The following is a 15,693-nucleotide window of genomic DNA, read 5'->3' as shown; positions in this document are numbered from 1 at the left end:
GACTCAAACTAAGCTTCGACGGTCTTCGTTGGCTCCTCCTTCCCCACCATCAGTACCGTGCACTAGCTACATTTTCCAGTAAGGCTTCTTCATGGTAAAACACTTTCTCATGGGACTGCCTGTGGTCGGGGCTGAGCGTGGCACAGGGAAAATGCTTCTCATGGCACCTGCATCATACCCATTCAGGTCTAGCCTGACCATTAAGTACAGACACACCCGGAAGTTGTAAACTGCTTTAACAACAGGACATTTTCCCACCTCAAAAGTGGGATAATCTTTGCAGCCTACCTATGTCCCAAGGGTGTTCTGAGTATTAACGAGTTAGCATTAGTCAGGCACTTTGATTTCCCAGACAAAGGGCTCTGTGCGAGTACAAGGTATGATTATCCAACCCAACTGCCTCCTGGAGAGTCACCTGAGATGACACCAGAGGAGGCAGAAAGGCTACGGGTCCCATGGCTGCCCTCTCTGGAGCAAAGCTAGCTCCCAGGGACATACATGCAGGGCCAGGCTGGTGGGGGCTGTGCTGTGAGCGTCCGCTGCATTGTTCCCTTATATAGTCAATGAAGAGGGAATCCCTGTGTGTGCACGTTTCCAATTCGCATTCCAAAAACAGTATAGGCCACGAGGCAGATTTTCAACTATGATTTACAGGGCTTGATGTGACGGGGCTAGGTACCATGCTAGGATCATGCCCGTCGCTTTCTCACGATAGGAATCAAAGAGGAAGCCCCTATAGAAAATCCTTTAGTTATTGCAAACGTACAGGTGTGCGCACGAATGTCAGCCCATGCGTAAGTACAGAACATGTCTACATACGGTTTCCAAAGCCCACCTGAGAATTAAAACAACAACAACGACGACGACATTCTGTTTTTGGCGTGCTTGTGTTAAAATCTGCGTTCATTGTAGATTTGAGCCCTCCCCTCGGTCTCTGGAGGCCTCGATGTGAGATAACAATCCTGAAGATCATTATACGCGTTACATAATATTGAAGTCTAGAAGGTGTTTTTTGAGGGACAGAGAGGTACACGTCATTATTTGCATTACAGGATCTGCCTATCACCTTTAAAGAGAGGAGCAGAAGTTGGCCTCTAATAAAGTAGGCTATACACCAGCCACAGAAACTCTGGTACGCTTTCTTTCAACTGAGCGGTTCATGTTTAGATCTCAAGTCAGAACAGAGCCTTCAACAAAAGTGCAATAGCTACTGATTTGACCAAATGGTATTACTGTTTAAAAGACACACACACACACACACACACACACACACACACCACTTAAAAGTGGAGCTACTGAGGCAGGCATAACTAAGTAAAGCATCTAGAAAAGCCTAAATGCTGAACAGCTAATCCTGGGAAATCCTGCACCATAAAATCATATGCCGCGATAGATTAATTCTCAGTAAAATGCCTGGCAAATTCTCAGAAGTCGAAAAGGCTCCTGAGTCTTAAGGGTTAACACACTTGCCCTTTTTTTTTTTTTAAATGACACATATAATTTCCTTTTATCATAAAACAATGCATTTATTATTTTCTGTATATCTGTTAAAGGGCATGGCTTTCTGAGTGGAAAACAAAACAGAACTTGGTCACATGTTTATTTGCTTCAGCTACTCCCTTCCCCTTCTGATAAATAATCAAACATGCCATCCAGAAAAAACAAAACCAGCGAGCTGGGAAATTTGATGGTCATCAAATAGACTGAGATACCAAGAAAAGCAGCCCACTGTTCCCACACTGAGTTTTCGGCCCCCACACCTACACTGACATCTGAGTAAATACCTTCAGTCACTCTTTCCATTCTCCCTGCAATTACTCCTACTGTTAAACAAATTGTCCCTAAGGCAGTCACAAACCTAATTTTTTTCTTGCAAAGTAGAACAACTTCTGAACATTAAGAAAAAAAAAAAACGCAGCACAGCAATAGCCATACATAGGCGCACTTATTTATTTAAATATTTCTTCCATTAGAGGTTCAGACAACCAGAGAGCTCATTTCTTTCTCTATTCTACAGATGCTGTTTTAGACAATAAAATTTAAGGATATTTAGTCTGGGGACTAACAAACAAGGTTCGGAGTAATAACAATCCCCTTAAGATCAAAAGAGCTAATTTTCCATTTCCTGTCTATTCCCTGACCAGTACATAGTTAAAAAAAAAAAAAATTAGCACCTGGCTTACCAATTACAGTGAAGTTGGGGGTCAGGGTTGGGGGAAGGGCGTGGAGGGAGGTGGGGAGGCTCAAGGGGTGAGGACATCAGACAGGAAAAGGTGGAACCCTTTAAAAAAAATGTCAAACCATGTGTTAAGAAACTCATTTCAACAGAAAGGACTGAAAGAGCGATCTCACTGCTCTTTCCACACAGGGAAGGAGCAGCCCAGGTCCGAGGGCTTTTCCTGCCATACTAATTACCCACAATGAGAATTTTGAAAAGAGCTTTCCAACATCAAAGTTAACAAGCATCGCAGAAAGTGAGCTGGGCTTTCTCTTTCCTTTCGCAGCCCACTCCGTTTAAACAATAGTAATGTGAGTGAGATAATGACCATGCTTGTTTCAGCAGTCTGACTTTTATTGGCATGAAATTGGTACAAATATTATCAAGACCGATTCACAAGTGATGACGGTGTCATGATGCAAACATCACAGGACAACTGTGCAGAGGCAGAATTACAAAGGCACCGTTCCTGGACTCTCTTACCCCTCGTGATAACAGGAAGAAAAAGAAGGCAACACCAAACAAAGTCACACATCGGCAGAGAGAGTTCTCATCTACGTTCAAGCCTGTAAAACTGTCCTGACGACACTCGGCTGCCTCCTTAGCTGATTATATCCCAAGACCCATTTGAAAGCAAGAGTGGATTCACAAGGAGTCAGAACCAACCAACGGTCTTCTCAAATCTCTAAAAAGAAAACCGCTTTTGATGGAGAGAGAAGGGGTGGGGGGGGGGGGAGAGAGAAAGCAGTAAACAAGGTGGAACATCTCATTTTGCCCTTCAGAGAATGCGCAGGAGCGGATCCCGAGTTTAAAAGTTTAACCCAGCAAAATGTTCCTTTTTTTTTTTTTTCCTTTCTCTGGACACTTACAGAGAAAATGAAGAGTTTGACGGAGTGAGCTCGCACTGTCTGCCTTTGGATTTCCGTCTTCTTGCTGTAGATGGGTTCTGGCTGTTTCTGTGAAGCGGGGGTTGCCGAGTGGTAAAAAAGATGTTTGAATAAACAGGAAGTGCTGTGCGGCTGAAGCACACTTGAGGAGAAAGCACACTGGAACATTGCCCTTTGTAGGCAACCTCAGGGACGCTTTGCCTCCACAGTAGCTGGCTGGGCTCTCACTAAATGACAAAGAAACCACAAGAATTCCTCAAGTAATTCTTCACTTTCAAAGTTGAAAGATCAGTTGGAGCTTGCAGGTAATTTTCAAAGTTGCATTTAGCGCTTAAAGAAATCTATTACTGCTACACGTATCTAAATCACTCCAGGTCTGCAAGCAGCGACACGGCATCAGAAACGTGTGCCCCGGCCAGACCAAGCCCTAGCCAAACAGCTCACTCTCGCAGACGAATACACACAGGCAGGGTTTTCGGGAAACCTGCTCTCGAGATATTTTTGTGGTGACATTTACATAGGCAGGATGCTTTTAAAAAAAAAACAGGGAAGAAAGAAAGGAAGAAAATTCAGATTCTGCAGACTTTAGAGGAATTTGTCACACGTATTTTTAAAGAACATATCGTCCCGCATTCCTGGGATATGCCCTTGATCTTGCTTCTGCTGCTTTTCCTCCTACATTTTCCTTCTCTGCAATCAACCAAACTACCTGTTTATCTCCAGATGCCTAGCTTGTCTACTCGAACACTCTTTAACCCGCCCCAAACTAATTATCAAAGTCCTGTCTTCCGTCACCCGAGTAACTTGACAGATACTGTAAAGAAAAGTAAACCGCTAAAGGCAGAACAAGTCAGCTTGAAAAATAAGATGAGCAGCTGAACAGCCATATTCAATAAGAAAAGAAAAAGGGGGGAAGGGGAGGAGGAGGAAGAAAAGGATTCCTTCTGAAAATGTATTGCTGTGGTGGCAATGTTCTGCCACGGAGGCAACTGATTTGTTATTTAGCATGGAATGCTGGACTGTCTGTCATCCAGGTGCTAATACTTGGCTAAAATAACTCATTGGGAACTGTCAGTGGGATGTTTACATAGGCCCCAATCTTTTCTTCATGGAAGGAAATTTTTTACTGGAATTCATCTTCTTTTGATCTCACATTCAAAGCAACGGCAGCCTGATAGACATTCAAGTCTGAAAGCAAATCCAGACGCTGAAGATAAACCGCCAGAATATGACAGGCAGAAGCATCTAAAGCTTATAAAAATGAAGAGAACAGCATGTCGCCTGAGTATTACAATAGCAGAAATCAAGAGACATATTAGGTGGAACTGATCAGCCACAAAAACAGTTCAAAAGGCAGATCACAGAAACAGAGGACCAGGCGAGGAAAAAGAAACAAACGGGAAAGATCTGGTTTACTGCCTCGCCTCCCTTTTGAGCCCCACAGCACTTCCATTCTTGCCTCTTCACTTTTAGGAAGGGTGGAGTGTCCAATTCAAATGTTCCCGTCTAACTGAGCTGGTCCCGTTATAAACGCGCTGCGAATGATTTCCTAGCCATGTATGTCCAACAGGCAGGGGGGAAAGGCAGGCCCTTACCTTGCTCGGGGTCCAGCATGCTGCATTTATTAGCATCCCCTACACCTGCTCTGCAGTGCAGTTTCAAAAGACACACAGCCTGGGTGCCATGCAAGCGGGCGGCCAGGAAGAGCATCTCGCCAGAGAAGGGCTCTAAGTAGTTCGAGATGGGGCTACAGCGCTCTAAGGAGTCTAGTTCCCCGACATGGCTAGTTACTGAATGAGCACACACGCTCCAGCCTCAGTTACAAAAATAGATGCATTCAGTCCTATAGATAGAGAAGTGCTCACACCTAAGTGCTTGGAAGCCAACTAGGGCAATTCCAGAAGGGAATTATCACCAGATCTGTCTTAGAGGCGCATAACTACTTTTTCTCAAAATGAGCTTCTTCAGTACACCTGAAGAAAAGGTAACTCCCAGCAGTTCTGTACTCAGAGCTGTTTGCTAACACACACTGTGTGTGAATGGGCGGCATCAGGTTAAAGGGAAAGAGAATTCCACATGATAACTTAGCCCATGGTGGGTTCCCTTCCTCCTCAGGCCACCTGCCCTCCTGGGACCTCGGATCCCGATCTTCTCCGGCAGCCCCTAGCGTCTTTAAAGTTGGCCCCTCCCCCTCCTTTTGCATAATAAATCAACAGTAAAATGTGGATTTTAAAAAAAATGCACTAACCTATTTAAAAAGATGTAATCAGTTTAAGGGCTTGCCTCATGCAAACAAGATTCCTGGGTAACTTAGTTACAAATGTAAAAACACAAACAAGCAAACAAAACAAAACCCTACTGGATTCTACAACTGTTCTTAAAAGTTACCCTCTTGCATGCCTACACAGCTGACTTGGGAAAGCTGATTACTGATCTTTAAACTGTCCCACTTCCTTGTGTTCAAGTCATGCCGCTATTCCTCTCTCACCTTAAAAAAAAACAAAAGTCACTTTTAATACTTAACTCTAAAAATCTCTGGACTAAGTATCCCGTGTGGCTACAGTTACTACATTTACCCAAAACAGGGAGGTTTACCATGAAAAAAAAAAAAAACAAACCCGGAATGTTAATTCCTTTGTACATTCTAAAACAGTTTCCTCTACAAAGAATGCTGTCACTACCACACTGGGGCAAGGAACAACATTCCATATCTCATGGTTGTTGACAGTCTTTTTCAAAAATCTGCCATGTATAAAGACCTTCATTAGTGTAATTCAGTGACTGTTGGGTTTGGTGTTTTTTTTTTTTTTTTTTTTGATATATACAACTTTTGGTATGTCATTTAAAAACCTCATAATAATATCATTAAAGAGCTACCATTTTTAAAAGAGAAATTGTCTGCTCAGGGCCATGGAATAGTAGCCATGCTCTAGGCCGTTTCCTCTCTCCCTTTCAGACTTCTGGACTTGAATGTCACTATAGACCTTGAATCCTTGAATGTGAAATGGCTTCACGCTAATTGCTCTAATTGCTTGAAGATGTGCAGGCAGGTGAAACCTGATCCCCGTGGCCATTGTAGAGACCAAGAACAACACTGGAATGTTTACACAGTGGTTTGATTTTAATAGACAGAAGGGCTGAGTTTAAGACAGCAAAAACATAGCTAATAGGTGACCCCTTAATGTAGGCCTCCTTAAAAAAAGAAAGACGCACAACAAAATACAATTTCATGTTCTAAAAGGCAGTGTCCTAAATGCCAAGGTTATTTGCTTGACTCTTGCAGTGAGTACACGTTACGTTGCACCTGACATTTACACCCGAAACTCTACCCCAAATACATTTTTTTACCTTAAAACAAAAAAGCACTTTATGTGTCAGTCACCTTACAAACAGATTATGACTGTATGGTATTTCCAAGTAAGTGCACTCATTTAAATTTTAAATTGAATATTTTCACCATTGCAGCACGGCACTCCCTGTCCCTTAAAGGGGAAGCCCTGCATCTCCTGGTTTGTTCCTCTGCTTCTTCTGTTCCCCTTCCCTGCCATTTATGGAATTCGTGACCCTTGTAGATTCCTTGTTTGCAGTAAAAGTTGAACCCAAACCCTCTCACGTTGGTGCAGAAGACAAACATGCATCCTTCTGGTGCCTCCTCCCTTTGTTACTGTGTGGGACTGTGGCCCACTTCTCTTCTCCGGGGCTAAGGCAGCCAGGGGAGTGGTAGACATAGTTATTCAATGACAGTGGCCATTCTCCCTGGATATTTTAATGAATTGAGATGGATACAGAGGTTTGACAATGGCTCCCCAGAGCCCTCTCTTAACACAGCACAAATGTAACCAATGCTGGACAGGAAATATACTACAGCAAGACCAAGATAAAAATACAACAGCACCTACAAGGTGTCATTAGCAAGAGGAAACCGACAAGGGTTAGGGGGAGGCTTAGGTAAATGTTGGGGGGGGGGGGTGTGTGTAAACACACAGGTAACGTATAGGAATATTTCATACAGAGTCAAGGAAACACTGCTAAGGGGGAAGCAGGAATTAGACATTCACTATGGAAAGAAAAAAACACCATGAAACAATGAAATTATTTTATGGTTAAGCTGGGCAATTAAAAGCAATAGATACACCTTGCAAATGAGAACAGAGAAGCAGGTAACACCCCACACAGCTGGGAACACTGTCAAATCTGCTAAATTATGCCACGTATTAACTTCTGCTGGTAAAACGCAAAGTGCAGAAGGAAAGGGGCAAGAAAGCCCCTTGAAAGCTCTGAAACACTTTTAGTTATATAAGGTAATAATAAATACAGGACCTTGCATTGCCTGGGACTATTTGTTCCCAAACACTGAAAGACAAAATAATGAAACAAAAATAACCGCGCAGAACATCCTTGCGAATCACAGCCACCTCACACTGTTTTATGGACACTCACACCTTGTCCTAAAAGTTACAGTCCCCTATTAAGAAGCAACGCCTCCCGCTCTGAAAACGGAGGGGGGACGAGTATCCCTTTATCCACATAAAGATTAAGTATAAACTGGTCCAATCCAGTGAGAGGAACACTGAGGGAAAAGTAAACAGGCCCCCACTCCCCACCCCCGAAATAGTTCCCCTTTGAAAGCTCTCTGCAGTGAGTGCCTGGTACCAAGGGCTGCCCTGTTCCTTGGAGGGGTCAGCAAAGCTATGCTAAACTGACAGGTTCAGTTTACAGCAGGCCAGAACTTTGTTTGGATATACTGGCCTTGCTCACCGCCAGCTTAACAACAGATGGCTAGAAAACTTTCATTATGCTGCACAGGACTGAACTGCAAACAATCCAGAAAACTGTGAAAAGTTTAACTCCCTCTAAACCGATGTGCCAAAGCTGGGCCTGCCCAGAGCCGGTGAGCCCGCTTAGGGCCAAGGGGACCATGGAAGTGATGGCTGAAACAAATTGGCACTTGCTAACTGCCCAAGTCAACTCAAGGGACCATCCAGACGCCAGAAGGGCAGGGACCCTCCCTACTATTGATTTTAACTGTTCAAAGACCAGACCTTATAAGGAGTTGTACTGACTGTGCCTTGCCTTCTTTTTTATTTTCCCAAAATACACTGTCAGACTTCCCCTCCCTTCCGAGAAAGAAAATCTCCCTTCAGACCATTCCCAAGCTCCCTTCCTGTCTCCCCTCCCTCCGGAAATCGGGCGGACAAGACCCAACAGCCTCACCCCTAACACCTAGATTTAAATATGATTTATCCAAATCTGTATATAATTTAAATATTCATTAAATTGATTCAGTCGCACGAACCCTAATATCTCCTAATGCTCGGAGACAGGTTATAAATGCACCTTCAAAGGTTTAATTCAATTGGCAATCTGAGAGGTCTTATCACTAGAAATGTGTTATTTTCATATTATTCAAGAAATGAACAAATGTGCTTTCCACAAACGTATTTTAGGAGCTACCCTTTCCTGTTATTGAAAGAAAATTGTGTTTATTACTCCTTTAGCATAGTGTAAACTCATAAACGTCAACAGAGAGTACAAGCAAAACTGTCAACTAAATATTGTTTCCTTCATGAGCTGTTCTTCTAAGTCAATTACGCCTTTCAACTTCTGGGGCATTGTATGATAAACTGGCAGTAAAAATCATTCACATTAATATACCATGGTGCCTTGCCTGCAAAAGGTAATTAAAGAAGTAAATGACTCATAAGAATAGACATATTAGCTGCAAAATGAAAGGCAACTGAGCTGCCACATAAAAATATGTACCATTAAGATACTGCATTTTCATATTCCTGTAATCAGCTTCAGTAGACTAATGCTTATTTAATCCAGTTCTGTGCTAAGTCCATCAACAACTGTTTTTTGCTGTTTTCTCCTTGACTGAACATTATGAGAGCAGGTTTGGAATAAATACTGCAATGAGATTTTTGCATACTCAATTGAAGAACAGGTTTTTACATTTTAAAATCTATTTTTTTTCTTTCCCTGAGAAATGCAACATAAAAAAAAATTACTGGTGGGGGAAATATATATATATATATATATATATATATATATATATATATATATATATATATATAAAGCTAGCTAGACATGTCTCTTTACGTGGCAGAACATTTTAGGGAAATACTAGTTGTTTCCGTGTTCACCTCTTTTGACCACTATCAGCACAGGGGAAAGGGTGCTGGGCCTCCACCTGCCAGATCTCTGCTACCTTTATGAAGCACTCCCTTTTGTGAATAACGTCTTCCATTAGCACCAGTGGGGGTAAGGCAATTTATCCTTTGGCAGGATAGAAAGAGAAGTCAAGAATGGAGGAAGGAGTTGACAGGTGGCATGGCACGGGAGGACCGCAGACTAGCCTAGTGGGTCCTGAGTTCCTGTCCTTCCAGAGGGTGGATGTGACTGAACAGAAACCTTTCCAAAGACAAGCGAACTGACACTCAAATTGACTGCTCTGCTTTCCATTCTCCGGCTTTCAAACTGACAGGTTGCTTTATTCTTCCCACCCTTTATTTCAGTATTCCCCTGCTAGCCCAGCCAAGCCACAGGAAGACATGGCCCGTGCATTCCCAGATCTTCACCGAGGCTGTCCCCTTCCCTGCTTTCTGGAACCTCCACGTGGACCAGTGAGATGAGTCTGCCATTGGCACTATTAAGATGTTCTGGGAACGTTTCAATGCAGGAAGCTTCCTGGAGGCTGCAGAAATGCCTGTAGTTGTTGTGGAAATGAGGGCTCTTTGCTGACGACTGATGTGGGCCTAAGGCTTTGCCAATTCAGTTTGGGAGTTTTAGCTTTCAAAACTCTTACAATTCCTCCGATGTTTTGAAGCCAGCAGTGAAAATCAGCCTATAAAACATAACTGTCTTCTATCAGTTGGCCAGCAATTTACTCGCTTTCGATAACATCTAAATGCATCTAGATAGGGTCCACTAACATTAAAAAAAAAAAAAAAATCCCCAAACAAAAACCCAAGAGATTCCTGACCTTGACCTGTCTTTGTCTTAAGGTGATAGGCCTTGGACAGAGGCAAAGGTCTAGATTTCTATACAAATGGTCCCTTCTCCCCTCTCCTCCTCCTGTGAGCACAGAAATCTCCATGGCTTTAAAACTAATGAGCAGCTGGCCAGGCCTTAGGGACAGCCCAGGATGGGAGGACAGCCCTCCAAGGACCCTTGGCTGTTTATTTATCTCTTAACAGTTCTGAGAACTGCCTGAGAGCTGAGAGCCTCTCAGATTTGGGCCCGGTCTTTCCTTGCCACGTATGATTGCCTCGACGTTCGAGCAGACATCACTTGGAACCACAATTAATGAGCTCTGGTCCTTTTTCTAATTAAGGAACAAAGGTTCCTGTGTGCACAGTATGGTGACGCTGTCTGCAGAGCACACGTGGAAAGGGAAGTGAATGCTTCTAATTGCTTCAAAATGGGATTTTTAATATTTGGGAACATAATGGAATCGGGAAATAAGAGCATTTCCAACATCCTTTACAAATAAGGCTTTACAAAATATTGTTAGCTGTGAATAATACATCATTATCAAAAATGGAAAGTTATGAATACCGCGCATGTAACCTTTGTATTCACGTGAATTAACCTATACGTATGAATACAATGATACATGAATTCCTTCTTGAAAATACATTAAAAAAAAAAAGAAAAAGCCCTCCTCAAAAAAAAAAAAAAAAAAAAAAAAAGGCAGGAAGGCAGCTACTCTGAGCCTGATATTCCTCAGACCTTAGCAGATTAGGATTCAAACGTGTAATTAAGAAAGATAACCCCAGTTTTTATAGTAATTAGGGGCTGTGGGAAATAGGATACTATCTCTCAAAAGTGTTACAAATGTACCACACTTCTAAATAACCTGCAATGCTTGGAAAGTATACTCACTACCAAGGGCAAAGCTGCTGTGCAGGGAGGGAACAGTAAATGACAGACTGGCGTTCAAGTCCATTAGCTGCTATGTGATAGGAGCACATTCACCGCACACGATCTGTGAAAAATCTTAGATCTCTTTAAATCTTTGAATTGGATTACTGCATTAATTCTTAAGAACTGCAATCCTTCAACCAAGTCAAATTACCCTCATTAACGGTGGAAAAACTGCCTCTGCAATAAGTTTAAAAAAAAAAAGATATTTATTACCTATAATCACTTTCACGTACTTCACCCAGAAACATGATGAACCGATGCCTACAACTTTGACCACGGTGGCATCTTGATTTTGCATGTTGATTTGAGTTAAAATAAAACTGAAAACATTTGCATGGTGTTTAAAAAAAATATTTTTTTTCACATCAACACGACATGGCCTTTTATTATCACAGCCCTCTGATAGGAAAGGAATAGCCCCATTTTACAGGAGAAGGAATGGGGAGCTAAGGCAGAGATATTGCATCAACGGTCCAAGCTCTCCCAGCTAACTAGGGGCAGGGTGTTCTGGATGCTCACTGCAGGAACTGATTCAGAAATACAGTTTTCTGACGCTTCTGTCATGCAATGCACTGACTTCTCTAGATCACACTCAGTGGAGGAAAGGCAGGCAAAATAAATACAAAGATCAGAACGCAGCTTTGAGGGTACAAATGTTCCCCATAATGAATACAGCAGAAGCTGCCTCAATTGTTCCCTCCCCACATTTGCTGTTACTATTTAACCTGCCTTGAGAATTCATCAAATATGTTCTTTTCCAGTGACAGAAGAAAAAGAAATGTAAATTGATCTACCCTGCCCTTGTTGTTCTCTAAAACGGTCTCATCGGAAATGTGATAACAGCTTGACCGATTCTGAACAACTTACGGTACTTTATGGCAAATGCACTCCTCGAAGCCCACTGACTGTTGTTCTTGGCTCCAGGGATGTGACTTCTCTGGTTGTATGACTTCCTAGCACAAACCACACAGCAGGACAGTCCTCACCACCAAGAAGGCAAGCAACCGGGGAAGGCGGGGCGGGGGGGGGGGGGGGGTCTGTGTTTATGGAAAGAAACAACCTGTAGATCATGTGTTAAGGAATGAGAAAAGGTGAACTTCTACCTAGAAGTTGCTTTCTAGAACTTGAGAGCAACCAACACTTCTAAACAACTATAATAAAATGCTCACTGGAATTCATAATAAAAACCCAGAGGCACTACAAGGCTCTGAAGTGACTTCTGAATCATTAGAAAAGAAAAAAAAAAAAAAAAGAAGGCAAATTGTGCTCTGGATAGTTGTAGGTGAAATGCATTTATTGTAATCTATAGATTTGAAACTAGGTAGTCTTTAGTATAATGATGATAAAAATCAATTAAATAGGATATTATCTCTGATAATCCTATAATTTACTATAACCTTCTTTTTGAATGATTTCCAAAAACCAGTTGTCATGAAGATGAGCATTTCGAGTCCACATCAGATCCGCAGAACATGCTGGAGTCTAGTAACAACTGAAATGGCATTTATCCACCTCAGGGGGTACCAGGCATTTGCACTCACTACCCTTCCATCCTTCTAATGATCATGCAAGGTGGGAGTGGCCATAACCATGTTATGGAGGAGGAAAACAAGGCTCAGGGAGGTTGTCAAATTTGCCCAAGGAGAAACATTTTCTAAAGTGGGTGTACGACTGTTTAGGGATGGAGGTGAAGCTGAGGAGAAGTCAGAGAGGAAGTGTTCAGAGGCTCCTATCTTGGGGCAACAAGAATTTGCAGGAAGACCTGATCCAAATATCAGATGGTCCATGACCTAAAGACTCAGCACCCACCTCTCACCGAGTGGCATCGCATGCTTCAAAAGAGAATGTGGAAATCGTTCCACTTTGACTCTACCATTTGTAGAGTCTCCTCTCTTTCTTTCAAGAGCTTTATGACTGTCAATCGGGTGCTTTTCACACCATAAATGCTTTACCAGTGACTCTGTGACAGACTTGGTCCACTACTCTAGCAACCTCTCAATATGAATGTTAAAGTTACCCTTCTCCAAGTACCAGGCCACACCTTCTATTTACACATCAAATAAACATAATTTTTGATGCATACTCTGTACCAAGCACAGTCTAGACACTGGGCCTATGAAGGTGTCCCTTCCAAAGGCTTAGCGTCGAACAGAAATTAGAGATAAGACACTGGCAACCCACAAATCCAGAAATAGAAAGCCACAACAGGAGTGCCTGGGTGGCTCAGTCGGGTGTCTGACTTTGGCTCAGGTCATGATCTCGTGGTTTGTGAGTTTAAACCCCATGTCGGGCTCTGTACTGACAGCTCAGAGCCTGAAGCCTGCCTTGGACTCTGTGTCTCCCCCCATCTCTCTGCCCCTCCCCTGCTTACGTACTCTCTCTCTCTCACACACAAAATAAATAAATAACAAAAAGGGAAAAAAAAAAAAAAAAAGAAAGCCACAACAGAGCAATCCTTAACAAAAGCACAGTTTCATGTACTTGTCTTTTCCAACCTACTCTAGATAAGACTGTGAAGACGATCCATGAGAAGGTGATATGTAAGATGAGAGTCCCAAGCAGAGAAGGAATCAAACAGCCAAGGAGCAGAGAGAAGAGGTTCAAGGAGATGGACCATTGGGGCTGAAAAATTATAGGTTGAAACATGCCAAAAGATGAACTTATGAATAGTTGGTGATAGATAACTTGGCTTATATTGAACTGTGTTCAATAATACTGTCTGTTCAGTCCTTTTGAAAAAGATTTTTTTTTCTTTTTCAATCCTTTTAAGGCAAAAGATGTGTACAGATTGCAAATATGCTTTCAATCAAATGGCCTGAAACATAAAATGCACTGTGGTGGCAAAAAACTCGAAAAGCATAAAGGAATTTATGTAATTTCTACAGAAAAATAAATACCTTAGACTCGGTCCCCGTTTCTTTTGAAATGCTGCAATGCTTTGGTGGCAGGCACAATGCTAAGATGATGTCCTACCTCCCTACCCCTCGTTCCAGATATTCCCTCAAAATGTAGTCAAGACGGTGATTTGCAGGATTTTATGGCTGTAATTAACGTCCCAGATCAGCTGACCTTAGAAGAGGGAGATAATCTAAACAGGCCTGAAAAAAAAATCACACAGGGTTTACATTTTGGAGTTTATACTGGTGTTTAGCAACCAGAGAGGGAGAGAGTCTCAAAGCACGAGAAAGTTTTGATGCACCACGCCTGGCCTCAGGTGGAGGAGGCCACTGGGCAAGAAACATGGGCCGCCTCTAGAAGCTGAGAGTGGCCTCCAGGTGACAACCAGCAAGGAAATGAGGACCTCAGTCCTACAACCACCATGAAGCAAATTTTACCAAACCCCAATGAGCTTACAGAAAGAATCTTTCCCAGAGTCTCTGGACAGGAACTCCATCCAGGTAACACCTTCGACACTGAACCTTCTGGAACTCTGGGCAGAGAACCCAGGAACTCTGAGCCTGGGCTTCTGACCCACATAACTGTGAGCTAACAGGTGTTTTAGCTACTAAGTTTATGGCAATTTGTTATGTGACAAAGAAATCTAATACATGTGGAAAAAAGATGAAATCACACTGCCTGTGTCTAAAGTTGATGGAAGAACTTACTGGGAGGGAGGCAGGCAGGAGGGGTGGAGGGGAAGAGAAGGGAAAGATTGAGCATGCATTCTAGTTCCCCAGAGACCAATATGGCGACCTGGTACAGGCCACTCAATTCTCTCCAGCCTCACGTTCCTCACCTGTAAGGAGGAGACGATAACACTGAAGAGTGATGAGGGGCATCGTAGGGAGAACACACGGGCAAAAACACTTTGGAAGTCGTAGAACACAATCTGAGTTTTTATTGTTTGTACGGCTTCGTTGCTGAGCCATTCTGATTTCTGAGTTTTCACTTCCTTTCTTCAATTTTTCCCATTACCTGGGCAAATGCTGATCAAGACACAAATACGGAATCATCCTTGGCTGTAAAAGAAAAAGTGGATCCTAAACCATCTTGGAGCTTCTTGGCAGTCTAGGCAAAGGACGGGAGACGCCTTCCGGGGGAGAGGTGCAGAAGTTAGCGTGAGTCCCCGGTGAGGAAAACCATGGCTCCCATCTTCCTTCCACCATTGGACCCGCAGCCATTTGGAAGGTGGAGCCAAATGGCCTCTGTTCAAATCCTAACTCCACTCTTGACCTTGATTTCACCACTCTGTTGTTTTTTTAAGGCGGGAAGTAGAATAATAGTAGCTCCACTCCTAGTGTCGCCGTGGGGAGTGAATTACACACAGAAAGTGCTTTGAAGACAGACCCTGACCCGAGTAAGCGCCACAGACGTGCTGCTGTTGTTGTTGTTGTTATTATTATTATTATGACTACTACCACCACTGCTGCTATAGATTCCAAAACGGGACCTGGTATTTTTTTTCCCAGAGAATTTGGAAGAATTTTCTCGCCCAGAGAATTAGGAAGAATTTGGAAGATGGGGCTCCGTAAACATGTAAAAATATATCCACAGTAAGGATTTTACCATGAATGACTTTTCACAGGACACTATAAAACCCATCTAATCTCTGAAGAGAAAGCAAGAAAACCTCTCCAGTCATGATTTTGCTGCATTATTTTATGTTTGCTCAAAGGGGAAAAAAAAAAAAGACTCTCAAGGACTTAAAACCGTGATTTA

The 15,693-nt window shown here is 42.7% G+C and overlaps 1 protein-coding gene across 16 annotated transcripts in view; it reads right to left on the bottom strand.

The window, feature by feature from the left end:
- The window catches only part of FOXP1 (forkhead box P1), a 591,936-nt gene that overhangs the window by 170,676 nt on the left and 405,567 nt on the right, over positions 1–15,693 (bottom strand). For 2 of the 16 annotated variants that reach the window (XM_027042475.2, XM_053219068.1), the window contains exon 1: positions 4,701–7,703. The exons of 12 other annotated variants lie outside the window; for them this stretch is intronic. In XM_027042475.2, the coding sequence (XP_026898276.1) occupies positions 4,701–4,736 (36 nt within the window). In that variant the 5' untranslated portion in view covers positions 4,737–7,703. Of the gene's footprint in view, positions 1–3,087; positions 4,678–4,700; positions 7,704–15,693 lie in introns of those variants that run through there. 2 more of the 16 variants (XM_015083685.3, XM_053219065.1) reach the window with 1 other exon arrangement.

This window comes from Acinonyx jubatus, chromosome A2 (genome assembly GCF_027475565.1).
Source record: "Acinonyx jubatus isolate Ajub_Pintada_27869175 chromosome A2, VMU_Ajub_asm_v1.0, whole genome shotgun sequence".
NCBI classification, from domain to species: Eukaryota; Metazoa; Chordata; class Mammalia; order Carnivora; family Felidae; genus Acinonyx; species Acinonyx jubatus.
Note: the sequence above shows the minus strand (reverse complement) of the source record. Positions and strands in the feature narration are given on the sequence as shown.